Here is a 13,556-nt window from a genome sequence, read left to right on the forward strand (position 1 = left end):
TCTGGTTCAGTATGTGACAGAGTAAATTAAACTTATGTATGTTCTATTTTTGTATGCGTTGTTGTGTGGGAGTGAGAGGTCTTGTTTGTGTTCTATATCTTTGTGGGATACAGATGTGTGTTGGAGGAATGCTGGCGGGATTTCACCCACATCGACGCCACAAATCCGGTGAGATTCCCAGATGTTAGCGCACGTTTATTCCTGACCTGCTGCATGAGGTCCTGCATGAATTCTGTATTTTTATGACAGCGTGCAGGTTGTCATTACAGCATTCAGCTAGCTATAACTCAGTGCAACTTTAAATAGCTTTCTCTATATTTTTCATTTTCCAAACTCTTGTGTGAGAATATGCCAAATTCCAGCATCTTTATTTAAATTTACACAAATCGCTGTCAATATAATCACTGTCGAATTATTGTTGTCAAACTTCTTTCTCTTCTTTGTTTGTGTGTGTGTGTGTGTGTGTGTGTGTGTGTGGGTCTGTGCTGTATTAACGCCTGAATCTGTTCATTAGCTTCTTATGAGCTCAAAAGTTGAAACAGACAGATAGATGGTAAAAAGTACCCAGAATGCCTTGTTCTTAGGAGCCATAGCACTTGTGTTTCGCTAATGAGCACATCCAGGGGATGATTCTTGCACACACACACACACACACACACACACACACACACACACACACAGGCTGACATTCTCATCACACAACTCCAGAGAAATTCTCCTGAGAAAGATAGCTGCCAGGCACGAAACTGGGGAGAGAGAACTAGCAAAGCAAGAGGTGAGAGTGATGTGTGGAGGAGGAGGAGGAGGAGGAGGAAGAGGAGGTGGAGGAAGAGGATGAGGAAGGCTTTCGAAAAACTACTGCAGTCTTGTCTTTGGCTGTGGAGCCGAGCCGCTTGGCCCCTCTCACTGTATTGGCAGCGCCGAGGACGGCTCAATTACTGAAACAGGAACAGAGTTTCTCCTCTTTTTTAGCAGCAATTAAAAGCCGAGTGTAGCACATGATATGACGGTAATGACCATAATGGATCGCTGTCGAGCTTTAGACGTCAGATAATGTTGTTGTTTATCCAGATGATTGTTGTGGTTTATTCATAAGCCCGGGAAAGCTGCCCCCGCCCCCTGACAGCGCAGCATCCTGAGCCTAAACACAAACAGACGTGTGTGATATTGAAGGGTGGCCATCTGTCCAATCAGGGAATCAAGTCAATAAGGGGAACCAGTTTGGGGGCGAGACCTGATCTGGGAGGCATTAGCATGTGAATTAGTTGTTGAATGTGTGCCAGAGCCGGGAGCCTAATCGCTGCCAGCTAGATGACAGCGGCCCTCTAATCGATGGCTTGATATCTATATGGAAACATAAGGAGGGATCGTGTGAGCAGACTGTGCGGTTTCGCTCTCATCTGCTTTGTCTTGAAAATGCTGTCAGCGTGGAAACATATGAAGACTGAGGACGTGATGATGCTGAGGTGTTGTGTTGCGAAGAAATAGTCCCGCCAGACATCGGAGGAAGACCTTTCTGCGCTCGGTGATCTGAGCATCTCCCGCTCCCTCCGCGTCCGCTTTAGTTCAGAGAATCCTCACAACACAAATGTGAACAAATTCTCTCTAATGAAATTGTAAATAATGTATTGGAAGATGCATCGTGGTGCGGCGAAATTAATTTCCTCCCGTTTCCAAATGTAATAGCAGTAATGCGTTTACGCCAGGTCTCCATTCGTCATCTCGGGGCCTCAATCTGATTTGTGCTGGGTCTGATGTGGTTTCCCCTCAGGCACTCGCTGGAATAAAATCCCCGTTTTGACCTGGCATTACCATCACAGAGAGGATTTCATCTGAGGGAATCTGATAGATCCGAGTCAGAGGGAATCTCAAAGAGCAGAATAATGTGTGCTTGGTGCTGTCGTCCCGCATCAGGACCGATCCGGATGACTTTTTCCTCTGTTTTAGCCTAGAAAGATGAGGCTTCTTTCCCCAGTTTCATCAATCACTCTGTTCTGTTGTGACATTGAAAAAGCTGCTGTCACAACTGCCTTATTGCAGCAGGACCCAAAACCTTTAGTCCGGGTTTCAAAGCAGTTTCAAAAACATCTGTTGGGATTTTAAAAGTGGATGAAGTCAAATAAGATGTTCTCAGCACTAATATTTATTTAGAAAATAAGAGTTATTCTATTTCCATAGCTTCCCTCTCTTTAAACTCCCTTTTGAACTTGACTTCTCTTTATCACTAATGACCCTCTTCATGTAGTGGTGCGCTTTTCTGCATCTGCGCAGGGATTCCGGGTTATAACTGATTTATTACTATCATTTGCTCACTGTGCTGCAACACGTGCATCTGTTGAAAGTTACAGATTTCAGAAAAAAGGCAAAGTAATCTCCTGTCCTCTCTCAGTGGAACTCTGTTACTCTGGAATCTACAGCATATCTTACTTCATATCATGTTTAAAGAGCAAATAAAGCAAATAAATGAAGCCGCTAAAAGTCAGTGGTAATAAATAAAAGGTTGATTGACATGAACTGGAGGCGGGAATGTGCAGATGGACCAGGTCCAACCCCTCCCACACCTGCATTCACCTCCTCCAATCTGGATTTACACACAGGAGGACCTGTGCTGGAAGCGCAACACATCCTTCCTCTTTAATGGCAAAGTAGTGTAAAATAAGCCTCATTAATTAAGCTCATTAGGTGAACAGAAACCTGTTTGACTGGCGACAGTTGGAGCCCGTCTGCTTGGATGCAGCAGCGGTATTTAACGCAGCATATTGGCTGTCTGATGGCTGCACCTCAGGGTCATGTTCTGTGACATGGCTTTTGTCCCAGTGCCACCCCGCAACACACACACGCACACACACCCTTTAAGGGGTTTGGCAGACCCCTGGTTCCCCCTCTCTAATCACTGTGTTCTCCAGGGGGCTCAGCCATTCTCGCCGCTCTTTGCGGAAGCTTGGCATTTGTTGTGAGATCTCATTTCTGTAATTCATCGCCCGTCTCCTGGGAGCTGCGGTTGGCACCGGCGATGCCTCCCTCCTTCTCCATCCCTCTCTTTCTGTTCCGGCATCTTTCCCCCTGTCTTCTTCTCTTTTGCCCCTGTTGTTGTGGCCCTGAAAGAGGCTCTGGCTAAACGCTAAACTGGTGGGTGTGCACACATTAGCTCTCCTGTGATTGTGTCTGACGGCCGCTGCAGGCAAAGATCACACAAACGTGTCGAGAGCGTTTGTTCGTTTGCCTCCTTCTAACCGCGAGTGTCTGCCGAGTGCAAAGCGACGACCAAGGCCGTTAAATTAAAAAGAATGATCGGCGGAGGGGCATCTTCATTTTCCTCTCACATGCAAAATCATTAAGTATAAAAGCGTTAATATACATCTCAGATGAAGAAATAATTACGCATCAATTATCACTAGTAATACGAATGTGAGAAACATAATCATGATTAATTAGACATCAGTAAAAATGTACATCTGTTGGTAATTTGGGGGTAGCGGAGGCAGGGCAAAAAAGATAAATAACAAGTCATTATCACGCGGGTAAGAAAGCGAGGCAGCAGATTGCCTGAAGTATTCACTTGCTCTCAGAGAAGACAGGAAACATGGAGGAGTGTTCAGCTCTTGTCTTCCAGTCTGAGCTAATGCAGGTGAACTGCTGCGGTTCACATTTTGTTTATGAGTAAACGGCTGTTGGTGGCAGACATTTTAAGCTAATAGCCGCTTTAAATAGCTGCAATTAGCGAGAAGCATGAGATATTTAATCACTCTAGACCAATTAGTCTGTAATCAAGTAGTGTCCAAGTGCGAGCACGTTTGTGTCCTCCGCTGTTCCTCTGTGAGCATCCGCTATATATTTCTCAGTGCGCTAGGAAGAGCGGTGATTAACACGCAGGGATATAGGCCCCCGCGGAACGCCATAATGTGGAGTTAAATCAGGGAGAGACGGAGGCGAGACACCGCATCCAAACTTGTTATTGCAGTCTAACATATGCAGGAGGTTAATTCACAGCGGAGCGTCTCTGTTTCATGTTCGGGTCACGGTGCAGATTAGTGAGTCGGGGGCCGAGTTCCCCCCCCCCCGTGTGTAAGAGCACCTTTTTATTCTGTATTTTGAAGTAATCAGAAGGGTTTTTTTCGTTTAGGGGGGTGAAAATGAGCAGGTGAGGCTTCCAAATGACAGAATGTCTTTTGTGATTTAGGCGAGTTAGTTTTAGGACGTGGGAAAATGCACAAAAGTCGGCACGGCCACACTCGCTCGCACCTGAATGAACGCTTGGATGCAGTTGCAGTGCAGCCAGTCTGTTGTTTGGATTACAATGAGAGTGTATTGATTGGTCACAGGTCGGTGGCTCCACTCCCTCCACCTGCAGCTCCTCTGCAGAAAACAGGTTTAGAGAACTGGTGTTGGCCTCTCCTGCAGCATCCTGATCGTGCACGGCCACAGGAACAAGGAAAGACTTTCCAGGCCATTTTATTGGTTCTGGTTCTGATCATGTGGAGAACATCTGTGAGCATCAGGCTCCACTACAGAGGCGTGTGTATGCTGGGTTCTTATCCTAGAACCTGCAATGTGAATCCTCTGGAAGAGCTCAAACCTTTTATTTACTTCTCTCAAGAATATTTATTTGTGAGTGCATTCATGGAATTCCAAAGGTGGGAAAAACATCCAGCAAAATCTAACATCACAGTTTCCAATGTGTTTAATAAATGTTGCTTTTGTTTCCTACGAAATATGATAAACCGAAGCAGGAGTAATAAACAAAACGTAGCAGCCAGAGATGATAAAGTCCCACAAGCTCCCCCCTTCCTGCCACTGCGCTGCTGCTTCTCTCCCAACTGGGATTATCTGGGAAGCTTGTGCAGTGCCAAAGCCGTGGGGAGGCAGGACAGGGCACCAACGGTCCGGGTGTGACTGTACGGCTGCACTGCAGATGAATCAGGTATCTGCAGAGCCGCAGATCCCGGCGCTGCCTGCATCCACTACACACACCGCAGGCAGGAACCTCCTTAAAATGAGAGCTGATCCTTGAATTTCCTCAGTAGACCAGAGGATGAAACGAAACGGCGGCACCCCCGCCGAGCGGCAGCTGAAATCTGGTTTGAACTGTCAGGCTGGTGTTCTCACAGACAACCACAACATCTACGTACATATGAGGAAGCTCCAACAGTCGAGCTGGCCACCTGTGCGCTTCTTTAACCTGTTATCACACACACACACTTCACATCAGCAGGATAGTTGTGTCAGGGGCAGGAAACCCCGCTCTCTGAGTGTGCACTATAAACACACACACAGGTGGCCTGTGTGGCCCGTTTGTCCTCAGACGGCCATGGCGGTGTCTGAAGAGTCTCTGTAACACCCACATGGCATCTCTCACCAGCGTCAGAGACACTTTCAGCTGCAGCCGGCTGAGGCTCACACGCCAGACCGAGGGTCAGCGTGCCAGGAGCAGCGTCTGTGTGGGAAAAGGCAACGCGAGGACGGATAATCGGTGGAACTAATGAGTGAGACGTTCCCATTCATGGCTTCAGAGCCCCGTCAGCATGACCAGCACGATACACAAGTGTCCAGCAGCTTTCAATCCTTGTTTTGGTAAATTGGGACAATAATTCAAAGATGGTGAGGCTGAATTTAGAAAATTCCACTGGTCACTAGTCAAGTGATTTGAGTGTTTGCTTGTTTTTTATTTCAAAGAGCTGTCAAAAGAGTCAAAATTCCTCCTGTCCGTCCACCATCAGAGTCTAAAAAAGATGTTTTCCTCCAGACTGTGCTTCTTAATTTTCTCATACGAATATTAAACGTGAGCCCAACATGACGTGAAGCCTCTATATGATCCGATCGGTGCTCCTTATTTCTCGTAATAATAATTTTCACGAGGAGTCTGAACAGTTCAGCCGAACGATTAAAGACACTAAAAAAAACAGCGTTATCCTTCATTCCTGCTGAACTTTAATACCGGCTCAACATCTGCTACAGCATCGTCGTCCTCTAACGTCCACGTGACGAGCGCGAGCTGCTGCCATCGCAGTCGTTACCCTGCACCTGCAGCCTTTCTCGCCGTGGCGGCGCCGACACTGAACGGAGGAAACAATGAAGATGCACCTTGAGACAAAACTTGAGACCACACACAGATTCTTCCTGCAAACTTTAATTGTTTTGACAACTCCTCACAAGCCAGTGAAGGCCGAGTCCAACAGTGCAGCTGACAGTAATGTACAGGTGCCCTCTCACACTGGCAGGAGGGTGGTGAGGTAAATTCGGTGTTCAACATCACATAAAATAAAAGTCGTGTGTTCTTTTTTTCTCTTTACACCAACGACGGCTGCTGACGCTCCACAAAGGCATCGCCTGTCTGTGCACAGCCGACTGACGTCCAAAAGGAGTCTGTTAATGTTCACACGTCATTAACTCATAACCAAAGTCAAATGATTTGATGGCATCAATCATTAACTCCTCAGGGATAAGCTCTGGCTGCACAAACATTGCACAGAAACATTGTTTTTGCAGTGATTTTCCTTAAGCAAGAACATTACAAACACTGGGAAGTGCTTTCACTCGGCGGTCACGTGTTTGCTTTTTTTTATTTTTTTTCATACAGCTAGGCTGGGTACAATGTTCTGGGATGGAATTGGGCCTCCCTTGGTAACTAATCAAACTACAGACCGGTACTTTGCTCCAAGCGGTCAAAGTCGCTGTAGTTAATAAGTACAAAACCATTTAAGAGACAGTAAAGTGGGGCAAATCAGAAAAGTTTTGTTGACCTCCGGCACAAACAGTATCTACAGGGGGGTTGTTGAAGGTGGTGGTGGGGGGGGGGTTGTTCAGTGCACATTCAACATCTCTGCAACCAGCCTGACATGCTACATATTCAAACTAATCCAAAAACACTGCCAAGACTTAACTGACGTCATGTGAGGAGGTTACGGGCAGAGCGAGACACTCAAAGTGGAAACACCATATTTACAACAACAAACAAACAAAAAAAAAGCTTTAATAAAAATATTTTATAATTACAATAGTCTATTTGAAGCATATAGCTCTTCCCTTCACATACTTTTATAGAACATTTGTGTATCTATATGTACAATCTTAATTGTCTCAAATCAGAATTTTTCTTTCTTTTTTCCTGTTACAGTATCAAACCTTTGAAGATTCCAGGGACGACGTCCCCGATCGACACAAACCATCTATTTTAAACAATAGATGTCAAAAAAAAAGTGTACGGGGACAAGTTTAGTAAAGCTTCAAACTGGGGTCGTTTTGAGTAATTCTTTAAGCACATTTCACAGACAGTTTTTTTTGCCGACGGGTGGTTTCCAGCGGAAGCTCCTCAGATTCCTTTTTTCTCGTGTTTTTTGGGGGGAATTTTCATTTGACAGGAAGCAAAGTTAGAACTTACAACAGGCAGAAGGAGAGCATCGTGTCTACATACTGGTTCCTCATGAATTGTGATTTGATTTGGGCTGAATTCCTCCCGGCAGTGTTGAAATCCCCGTGTGATTGTGCCTCCGGTTGGGTGTGAGTCCCTGGCGAAGCTTTGCTAGCTTTGGAGCGTCTCTGTGCACACCTGTGGAGGGGAAGAATAGACGCGGGGGGGTGAGCCAATGAGCTCCAGACTGACTGGCGCCACCAACAAAACAGAGGCCATGCTTGATCAACAATCCAAAACAAACCAGGTCAAACAACAACCAGCAGCTCTTCAGGCTGTTGGGCACGGCCGCTGGCAGAGGCCGACAGCGGCACACAGGAACACACACGCACACACACACCGGGCACGTGTTTTTACGCCCTGGCCCAGGTGTGTTTGGGTTCGAAGCTATAAATCTAACGGCAGCTTAAATTGAGGGACAGAGAGCAGAGAAAGAGCAACAAGCGGAGGAAGGAGTGTGAGTAAGAACGAAGGAGAGGACAAGCTGAGGTTTTAACCCTCGCCTCGTGCCAGATTGCTTCACCGGTGACAGTTATTGCGCAAAACACAGCTGCCTCTGAGGTTGCTGACAAGCTCTCCTCAATTATTTCTGACTTCAGTAAGATGCCTCCACAAGCCTCCCCGAGCCTAAAACTTTTGATTGCGACGAACATTGAAGTGAGACAAGCGCTGACTGATGCCTAAGGTCAACTTACCAATGCAGTGTTTATGTTCAGCGGCATAAAACAGAATCCTCCGGCTTTTTGACAACTGACGTCCTCTGAAATTAAAAGAAAAAAATATGTTAATGGATTCAGCTCTTAAGGATAACGCAAAATATAAACTATGTTCAACACACACGCACACACACACACATGAAGCAGCAGAGCAGAAGAAAACTGGCCCATAATAAATTCTCTTATAAGCTGTTGAATAACAAATTGGCCTCATTGTGCGCAGTGGAGTGGGTTACAGGATGGGGCACTTCACCAGTCCTTGGATAAGGTGGGCCTCTGACACACTGGCTTTATCATGCAAATCACCATCCCCGCAATCAAGTGCGCAGTCTAACCCGCATCTAACCCGCAAATGTTTTCTTTTTCTTCTTTTTCCACAGCTGAAGTGCAGCGTGTGGATTATTTTCTGCTCTTTCTTTAACGCTGAAAGGACAATGACACCTAATGGGCACGATGCGCTTTGTCTGCGTCTGACAGGCGGACAACAGTCTGGCACGGGGAGGGACGGGAAGTTCTGGAAAATCTCCTGGTGCGATCAGGAAAGATTTACCTGGTGGTGGTCGACGTTGAGCACAGTCAGCGGCGTCCGGCTGGGCTTGGAGGCTGGAGGAGGGCAGGTCCCGCTCTGCTGTTTGTGGAGAGAAGGGTGCGTCTCTAGGGCCAGCTGCAGGTCCAGGATGTAGTCGATGACATGCTGGAGAATCTCCACTTTGCTCACTTTCTTATCCTGCGGAATGGTGGGCACCAGCCGCTTCAGCCGGCTGTAGCAGTCGTTCATGTCGTACTGCAAACAGAAGAGATCCTCCTCTTCCATCCTGCACCGGGCAATGTTGTAGCTCTGCTTGGTCAGACAGTGCAGGGAGAGCTGGTTGCTGCCGGAGGAGGAGTCCTGGGGGCGGACTGGAGTAACAGCTTTCATCTTCGAGTACCAACGGCTCAGAGAACAGAAATAAATAAACAGATAAGAAATAATAGGTGTAGCAGCAGGCAGCTGAGATCGCGGCTCGGCGCAGTCAAATTGTAAACGTTGGTTTAATTCAGTCGCGAAAAATTAGATCAACCAAAGGCTTCTGGTCTGTCAACACATCCCGCAGAGGCTCGCAGCGCTTCTCTCACTTCGGCAGGTTCCGTGTGAGAGGAATGAATAGATTTCCTCCATTTATAGAGAGGAGGGGAGGTGCCAAAGCAGCCGGCTGACAGATCAGGGAGAAGCTGGTCAATCACCGGCAGCCCGCTGCCCACCGACCCACAACGGGCTGAGAAAAAGGCGTGTCTCGGTCTACGTGCTCTGCGGTGGGCTGCTGTGCGTGCGTGTGCGTGCGCGAACGAGAGGGAAAGAGAGCGAAATAATATTATTTCATACTACGAGAGACAAAGGGAAAAGTCTTGGATAGTTGTGCGCGCTGACGTCCGGCCATTGTTTATCTTTACTGGCTCGGATTTGTGCTTATTTTATCGGACCGAACCGGATCCGATCCAGTGTTTGATGCGTAATTACGCACCGCAGCCGATCATCCAAAGGAGAGCTGACCGTGGAGCCAAATCATCTGTGCAGAAGATGTAAACACATTTTACAAGACATAAATCGAAGTATTTTGTTGTCTGACATGTGCGGACATCTGACATGTGACCGCGGAGTGTGGTTTCATCAGATGGTTATTTCACAAGAGAAAACGACTTCGGCGTAACTATGGGAGCCGACAGGGGCCAATCTCCTCCGGCTGCGTGTTTTTGTGTGTCTCCTACATTCCTCCGCTCCCGGGGACGCGTCGGTGCTCCGCTCCCTCCCTCACAGCTCTATTCAGTGGGCCCGCTGGATAGACTGCCTGGCGCCGCACACGGGGCGCTCATCCATACCCGCGCCTCCCTCTCTCTCTCTCTCTCTCGTTTTCCACCCAGGATGCAAAGGGGGACTGAGGTCTGACTGTTGCAGGGATGACACCCACCTCAGTGACTCTATGAAAGTCTAATGTTCCAAACTTTATGGCAGCCACTATGGTTGAGCCCCCACAGCCTCTTCTGTCAGGAATATTGAAAGGCTTCAATGGCTTTAAATGGCTATTTTCCTCGTTGCCCTTCCTTACTCTGTCTCTATGTCTGGTTTCTGTTGCCATGGGAGGTGACTGGTGAGCTCAGTAATGTGTGTTACAATGTTTGGTTCAGGGGCAGCTTCAAAGGGGTTAGTGTTATGAATCTTTGATGGTAGCCTTTCCTCCAACAACATGGTGCATGAACTGCTGAGCTCGTGACACGTGGATGACGGACTGTTCTCTCAGGGAAAAACACTGACCACTTTCTCCTCAGTTAAGAATAAATAATGTTCCACCTTGACTATGTACGTGCACCCTAAATGAGAAAAGCATGAATTTCAGGCTTTTGGCTCCTTTGCTGGAGTCTGTGTTAAATAAACCCACATAAGATAAATCACTCAAAGTCTTAGAGACTTTAGAGAGAACAAAGGCAAACTGTTGTATCGGTGCTGTTTGATATGAACCGTGGTTGCTTCATTTCTTCTCCTCTCCCGATCGTTAGTGTTTGCTGTTGCTGATTTTTCAGGAAGCAACACATAATCTTGCTGTCTTGGTTTTTGTTCCCTGGCTAGTCTGAGATTTTGGCTGTGCTTGAGACGTGGCCTTTGACAGCTATCTTTTATGCTAATTTCTGCCACCTTCAGCACTGGAGTAGAGCTTTATATTTCCCTCAGGTTTCCTGTTTTCTTTATACGAGCAGTTTGCTTTCTCTCCATGATTCTCCACAATCTCAGACTTAATACTTCACATCAATAATGTAAAATGTTGACTAATTTGGTGTTTTAACTTGCAAAGTATTTGGCGTGGGCTGAACTGTTGTATCTGCAGCCTGTCTTGAAGGCATCCAGCAATATTGCTTGAATATTAAATATAATCAAATAATCGTTTTTTAAGTGTGGCAATTGGTTTTCAAACCACATCTGTTTATTTATAACGTGCATTTAACCAAAAAGGAAAAATCCAGCAACAGCATCATGAATCTTCTAGATGAGCTGTGAACATTCTCACTTCTGTTTGTTGTCGTATTTCACTCGTACTTATCTTTATTGTCGCGGCCTGTCAGTGATGTACAGATTAATACAAAGCTAACAACTACCAGTTGTCCAGGACAAAAGGGGAAATGTATTCGTGGGTTATGGCTCTCCTTTTCTGCCTCTGTGTTTGCTTTCTCAAGCTTCCTCCACTTCTGCTTCTCTAATTGTGGCCCTTCTGGCTATACTTCCCTAAAGATTTATAGCAGCGCTGACGGGAGACCAGCTCTGGGTAACTGGGGACTCATTACCACCGAATAGGTGAGCCCGAGAACTGTTTGTTGTGGCTACCCAATGTGGAGACCAAAGCTAGAAAACATATTTGCTCTTTACGACCGAACAAACTGAGAGTTAGTCAGAGAGGAGCGAGTGTAAGCTGCGGAACTTTGGTGGCGGGCCGAGGCTGCAGTCACCGTGGCAAAAGTGGAAATTGCAAAATGGCCACATCTGTGCAGGAGGTTTCCCCAGGATGCAATTTTAAGTTACGACAGGTGGTGACACACAGGCTCTCAGGTGGCCCAACAGTTCCTATTCGCTCCGGGCGTGCAAACACGAAATCATCTTCCTTTATTAACCAGATCATCTTGAATAACTATAAATTGTAATTTTTCCAGAAGGCAAAAATTGGTTAAATGTGTTGTTCACACCTTAGAGAGGAGTTTATTAGATTCGCTTATCGCCTCTCGAATGTGTTCAGATCAACATCAACTTATTTCACGTCAGGGTCAGAGGTCAGCTTGTGAATCTGGTGGCTGAAAGATTAGTCATTCTTCTGTTTATACCACTGAACCCCCAGCCGACACATCCACTGGCTTGTTTTCACTCAGCCTGTCTCACCGTGGGGGGGGGGGTGATACTGTCTGGGTGTCCGTGCAGCACAGCTTGTGCAGCAGTTCTTAATCTCTTAAACTACCACCTGTGCATTCACGGTAGCTGCTGCTCCTCCCGCCTCTGCTGGTATCTTCAGAAACCCAGATCCATCTGTGCCGGCTGTCTCGGCTGCAGCGCCGGCGAAGGGGCGGAGCCAGACTTTTATTTCTCGTTCTCTCCAGGTGACACAGTTTGCACAACATGCTTCGTTCCCTGATGGACTCCCAGCTAAACACATGTCTCTGTGTCATTTACACAGGTGCATTCGGTGTTTGCACTGTGCAACCGGAGCAACCATCCCCCCCCCCCACACACAGACACACACACAGACACACACACTCACATACACACACACACTCACACACACTCACATACACAAATCAGGAGGGACACCTGCGGGATGTGAATAAACTTAAACAAAAAACGCTCATGTACTGTAGGTCAGAAAAACTTCCCACAACACTATTTGAATATTTCTTTCCACTGGGAATTTTTCCTTAATCCCCTCAGCCGCTGATTTTACTTCCTCTTAATGGTCATATCAAACACCCCCAACCTGCCTTTCTGATGCCACTTCACTACCCTGTTTGTACTCCAAACTGTGGAGAGACCCAACATGTTGGTACAGACAGACATTTCAGTGAGTGTGTGCTGTTCTCTTGCTGTGTGTGTGAGTGTGTGTGTGAGTGACAACAGGTGCACCTTTGTTACATCCTGTTGCACAGCTGCTGCCATGCTTGTTGTCTCTATACTGCACCAGGGCCCAAATCTCCCTTAAGCTTTGTAAAATATTTACCATCCTGGTTTTTATATTTGCCTCATAAAGTTCCCGTGGAGACCTTCAGCAGAAGACTTGTTTCCCTGCTGAGGATGCAGTTTTCTAGTTTTAGGTCCAAAACGAGGGCGAACCCTGCAGTAATGAAGACAATCATATCTCTCTGCAGGTTCTGAGCTTGAAACTTCTAAAATACAAACAGATGATTCTGGAATATTTGCAGGAGTCAAAAGGGTCCCGGGGGTTACTGCAGGTGGTCCGGGGCAGTGCAGTGACAGCTTTGCGAACTCAGTAAGGGTTTCCGTTAGACAAAAACACTCCCGGAACAAGAGTCTGCATCTGTGGGAGTCCTTCACATCAAGTCCAGTACTTCCTGCAGGGACATTTCCTTGCAGCTTTTACTTGAACCTCCTGTGCCGCCACTCCTCTGTGCCACCGAGAGGAGTGGAAGAAATCAAAAGCCACTAATTCCTGAGAGAGAGCGTCCAGGGGGAAAAAAGGGCTGCTGGTGACACCAACATCAGAGTTAATGAGGGGCTCGACCCCGTGACCTGCAGGGTCATTAGGAGGTGTATGATGGGGTGTGTTGATGGATTACAGCTCTTGCGTTACTGCTCCGCTCTGGCACTTGAAAAGAAGCAGCTGAATGACAGCTTGACTGACATGTCGATTGACCGCTTTGGACAGTTAATAATTTGACATGGTGGAGGATCGATGTTTCATCGT

At 46.9% G+C, this 13,556-nt stretch overlaps 1 protein-coding gene and 1 long non-coding RNA gene across 2 annotated transcripts; one reads left to right on the forward strand and one right to left on the reverse strand.

Moving 5' to 3' along the window:
• The first annotated feature begins 5,193 nt into the window (after window positions 1–5,193).
• LOC130532526 (uncharacterized) lies at window positions 5,194–6,374 on the forward strand. The gene is made up of 2 exons (XR_008952352.1): window positions 5,194–5,686; window positions 5,720–6,374. It is a non-coding gene; the product is annotated as an uncharacterized LOC130532526 (long non-coding RNA).
• Window positions 6,112–9,274, reverse strand: id4 (inhibitor of DNA binding 4). Its single transcript, XM_057045213.1, has 3 exons — window positions 8,675–9,274; window positions 8,104–8,168; window positions 6,112–7,546 (listed from the first exon to the last, which is right to left on the reverse strand). The coding sequence occupies exons 1-2, from the start codon at window positions 9,041–9,043 to the stop codon at window positions 8,121–8,123; spliced, it is 417 nt and encodes a 138-aa protein (XP_056901193.1). The 5' UTR covers window positions 9,044–9,274; the 3' UTR covers window positions 6,112–7,546; window positions 8,104–8,120.
• Window positions 9,275–13,556: the final 4,282 nt, after the last annotated feature.

This window comes from Takifugu flavidus, chromosome 10 (assembly GCF_003711565.1).
Source record: "Takifugu flavidus isolate HTHZ2018 chromosome 10, ASM371156v2, whole genome shotgun sequence".
NCBI lineage: Eukaryota > Metazoa > Chordata > Actinopteri > Tetraodontiformes > Tetraodontidae > Takifugu > Takifugu flavidus.

Bases quoted from the DNA above. Each gene is read 5' to 3' on its own strand.
- id4 (XM_057045213.1), bottom strand. From the start codon at position 9,043: ATGAAAGCTGTTACTCCAGTCCGCCCCCAGGACTCCTCCTCCGGCAGC. The intron at 8,169-8,674 runs GTAAATCTTTCC...TTTTAATTTCAG, and splicing joins TCAACGTCGACCACCACCAG to AGGACGTCAGTTGTCAAAAA.